The 4,605-nt window shown below is 45.0% G+C and overlaps 1 protein-coding gene across 1 annotated transcript; it reads right to left on the bottom strand.

Annotated features, from left to right (window-relative positions):
* Positions 1-397: 397 nt before the first annotated feature.
* On the bottom strand, positions 398-4,248 carry LOC115201908 (zinc finger protein 184-like). Its single transcript, XM_029765795.1, has 2 exons — positions 4,237-4,248; positions 398-2,553 (listed from the first exon to the last, which is right to left on the bottom strand). Exons 1-2 carry the CDS (start codon positions 4,243-4,245, stop codon positions 1,483-1,485), a joined length of 1,080 nt encoding a protein of 359 aa, XP_029621655.1. The 5' UTR covers positions 4,246-4,248; the 3' UTR covers positions 398-1,482.
* Between the last annotated feature and the right edge of the window lie 357 nt (positions 4,249-4,605).

Below are 4,605 nucleotides of genomic sequence, written 5' to 3'. Positions count from 1 at the left end.
AATCGAACATCTCTGGAGAGACCTGAAAATAGCTGTGCAGCGACGCTCCCCATCCAACCTGACAGAGCTTGAGAGGGTCTGCAGAGAATGGGAGAAACTCCTCAAATACAGGCGTTCCAAGCTTGTAGCGTCATACCCAAGACGACACAAGGATGTAATCGCTGCCAAAGGTGCTTCAACAAAGTACTGAGTAAAGGGTCTGAATACTTATGTAAATGTGGTATTTCAGAGTGTGCAAAGCTGTCATCAAGGCAAAGGGTGGCTACTTCGAAGAATCTAAAATATATTGTTTTGTTTGGTTACTACATGATTCCATACATGTTATTTCATAGTTTTGATGTCTTCACTATTATTCTACAATGTAGAAAAGAGTCAAAATAAAAGAAAAGCCCTTGAATGAGTAGGTGTGTCCAAAACTTTTGACTGGTACTTTTTCTTGATGTGAAGTCATATTACGTCTGCTGTTTTTGAGCGACACAAGACAGTTCAATGGAAACACACCGCAATAGGCAACTGTCACATCTATTTCTACAGAAACGTTCTAAATGTCAATGAAAAATCTCTGGCCAAATTAATGGAAACATAGTTAATGAGTTGAATCAGCTGTTTTTTGTCTGGGGCTACAACAACAAAATGTGTGCTGTTGGGGGTACTCGAGGACTGAAGTTGGGAACCCCTGGCCCACACAGTACAAACACATTTTTTTTGCCTTATACACTGAGTGCGCAAAACAATAGGATCACCTTCCTAATATGGAGTTACACCCCTTTTTGCCATCAGAACACCCTCAATTCGTCGGGGCATTGACTCAAAAGGTCTCCAGTGCTTCCAGAGTTGTGTCAAGTTGGCTGGATGTCCTTCGGGTGGTGGATCATTCTTGATACACATGGGAAACAGCAGCGTTGCAGTTGTTGACACACTCAAACAGGTGCGCCCGGCACTTACTAACATACCCCGCACTTAAATATTTTGTCTTGCCCATTCACCCTCTGAACGGCACACATACATAATCCATGTCTCAATTGTCTCAAGGCTTAAAAAAAATATTCTTTAACTTGTCTCCTGCCCTTCATCTACACTGATTGAAGTGAATTTAACAAGTGACATGAATAAGGGATCATACTGTAGGTTTCACCTGCATTCATGGAAAGAGCAGTTGTTCCTAATGTTTTGTACACTCGGTGTATATCACACGTCTGGAAGCAACATTCCTCCCGAATATTCAACACTAAAATATGTTACTCTCGTAATTCCAAATGCAACTGCGGATCTTTTGACAATTCATCTTTGTCTTTAATGCAGGGTTTGATCTAAACGTCAGAAGCTATCGAGTGGAATGGTTTTCTGCTGGTGTATCCTGAGGTAGCTCCTCTCTGAGAACCTCTTCCTGCAGTGCGAACCACCTCTCTCCAGTGTGGACCTTCAGGTGCATCTTCAGCTGGAGCTGGCGGTAGAACCTCTTCTCACACTGAGGCAGCTGTTTTATTTCTCCCCTGTGTGGACCCTCTGGTGTCTCTTCAGGTTGCCAGCATGGGCAAAGCGCATGTTACACTGGGTACAGCTGAAGGGTTTCTCCCCTGTGTGGACCCTCTGGTGCCTCTTCAGGTCACCAGCCTGGGCAAAGCGAATATGACACTGGGTACAGCTGTAGGGTTTCTCCCCTGTGTGGACCCTCTGGTGGATCTCCACCTTCTGGGGGCAGCTGAAGCCTTTGTTACAGAACGCGCAGAGGAACCGTTTCTCTTTACCTTTTCCTGATGTTGCTCCCCCACCCAGAGCCTGGGCTCTAGCACTGTCGTTTGAATTCAATACCTGATCGAAAAGGACATGGCTGTGTGAATCGGAAGGCCCCATTGATGTGGACACTGGGTCGCGATCCCTGAACGCGTGTAAAGGGGAGTGGGTCCCAACATTTAGATTTGTCTCTAAGCTTTCCCTGTAGTCTAAGAACTCACTGCTGTTGCCCTGCGAGTGTCCTTCTCCTAAATGAGTCTCGTCTTCATTCCATTTCAGAGGAGCGTCACCCTCTACTTTCACAGTCACATCATCTAAGGCCAGACCCTCCCCTTTCTCATCCAGGCACTCTTCAGAATACACACTACTACTGTACCGGTTCCAGTTCCCTCTCATTGGATTAGTCTGTGTATCTAAGCCCACAGGCATGTCACCAGGTATCATCCCGGTCTCTGTAGCGTATGAACAGGACGGATCATTGACAGTCTGTAACGAGTCACTTGGGTCCTGATGGGACAGAACCGTCGTCGGGCTATGGTTACCATAAAGTAAATACTCTGAGTGGGGAGCAGGAGGACAGCCCAGTCGCCCCAGCCCCGTTGAAGTGTTGGGGTATGTCTCTGTCTTGAAGATGGTGTTCTGCATTCCACTGACCTCCGTGATGCTGCTGGGCTGTGCTGGGGCGGTGGTGGGGTCCTCCGTGGCTACAGGGGGCGCTCCAGCCACTGCAGTCTGGATGTTTCTGCTGTGCCGTGGGTCCTCCTCTCCTTCAGCCATCTCCTGCTTAACCCCAGGACCTGCAGCCTCTGCATCTGCAGACTGACACAAGAAGAGAGGAGTTATTCCGGTACATGAGTTGAATAACAATGTCATAGGGAAGTCTCACGAGATAAATGAGGACGTAGATGTACAGTGCATTCGAAAAGTATTCAGACCCCTTCAATTTTTCCACATTTTGTTATGTTACAGCCTTATTCAAAATGTCCTCAATCAACTCACAACACCCCATAATGACTAAGCAGAAACAGGTTTATAGACATTTTTGCAATTGTATTCAAAATAAAAAACATAAAAACCTTATTTTAAGGCAATTGAGCTCAGGTGCATCCTGGTTCCATTGATCGTCCTTGAGATGTTTCTACAACTTCATTTGAGTGCACTTGTGGTAAATTCAATTGACTGGACATGATTTGGAAAGGCACACACCTGTCTATATAAGGTTTCACAGTTGACAGTGCATGTCAGAGCAAAAACCAAGCAATGAGGTTGAAGGAATTGTTCGTAGAGCTCAGAGACAGGATTGTGTCGAGGCACAGATCTGGAGAAGGGTAACATTGGCCTTTATCATTCTTAAATGGAAGAAGTTTGTAACCACCAAGACCAAGCTGTGCAATCGGGGGAGAAGGGCCTCGGTCAGGGAGGTGACCAAGAACCAGATGGTCACACTAACAGAGCTCCAGAGTTCCTCTGTGGAGATGGGAGAACCTTCCAGAAAGACAACCATCTCTGCAGCACTCCACCAATCAGGTCTTTATGGTAGAGTGGACAGACGGAAGCCACTCAGTAAAAGGCACATGACAGCCCACTTGGAGTTTGCTAAAAGGCACCCAAAGGACTCAGACCATGAGAAACAAGATTCTCTCGTCTGATGAAACCAAGATTGAACTCTTTGGCCTGAATGCCAAGCGTCACGTCTGGAGGAAACCAAGCACCACTCATCACCTGGCCAATACCATCCCTACGGTGAAGCATGGTGGTGGCAGAATCATGCTGTGGGGATGTTTTTCAGAGGCAGGGACTGGGTGACTAGTCAGGATCGAGGGAAAGATGAACGGAACAAAGTAAGAGAAATCCTTGTTAGAAACCTGCTCAGGACCTAAGACTGGGGCGAGGTTTCATCTTCCAAAAGGACAACGACCCTAAGCACACAGCCAAGACCACGCAGGAGTGGCTTTGGGACAAGTCTCTGAATATCCTTGAGTGGCCCAGCCAGAGCCCGGACTTGAACCCGATCAAACATCTCTGGAGTGACCTGAAAATAGCTGTGCAGCGACGCTCCCTATCCAACCTGACAGAGCTTGAGAGGATCTGCAGAGAAGAATGGGAGTAACTACTCAAATACAGGTGTTCCAAGCTTGTAGCATCATTCCCAAGAAGACTCAAGGCTGTAATCGCTGAAAAAGAGGCTTCAACCAAGTACTGAGTAAAGGGTCTGAATACTTATGTAAATGTGATCTCAGTTTTTCATTTTTTGTCAAATGCGAGAAAATCTAAAAATGTTTTTTCTTTGGGGTATTGTGTGTAGATTGATGTAGGAAAAAAAAATGTAATCAATTTCAGAATAAGGCTGTAATGTAACAAAATGTAGAAAAATGTAAGGGGTCTTAATACTTTCCAAATGCACTGTAAGGAAGTGAATAGCTGAGGGGAGCCTTGCTGAAATAAACAGGCCACATTTGATTTACAAAGTAACACTATTTTATGCAACACTATTACACTAACCTCTATCATGATAACGTGCTGGGTTGAGGTTCCACTCCCCTCATCAACAGTGATTGGTTGGTCATCTCTCCATGTATTGTGTCCTGCTGGCTTCACAAAGCTTCTGTGGCCTCCAGTGAGATGTCCTTCACCTGAGTGATTGGGAGAAAAGAGGTGGTTAGGTACACTATTGACACTAAGGTAACACTCCTCATAACTTCTTGATATACTATTTATAGATTGATTTATGTTCCATGCATCATATTGTTTTCAATTAGTAAATAATAGGAAATGTTGTAAATCAAGAATCTGGTTAAAATAAAAATATGATACGTTCTTTGTTCAAGATAACTAAGGAATCAGTGGAATTATTCCTTGCAATCCAAAAAC

This window comes from Salmo trutta, chromosome 11 (assembly GCF_901001165.1).
Source record: "Salmo trutta chromosome 11, fSalTru1.1, whole genome shotgun sequence".
NCBI lineage: Eukaryota > Metazoa > Chordata > Actinopteri > Salmoniformes > Salmonidae > Salmo > Salmo trutta.
This window is presented reverse-complemented; position numbering and strand designations above follow the sequence as displayed.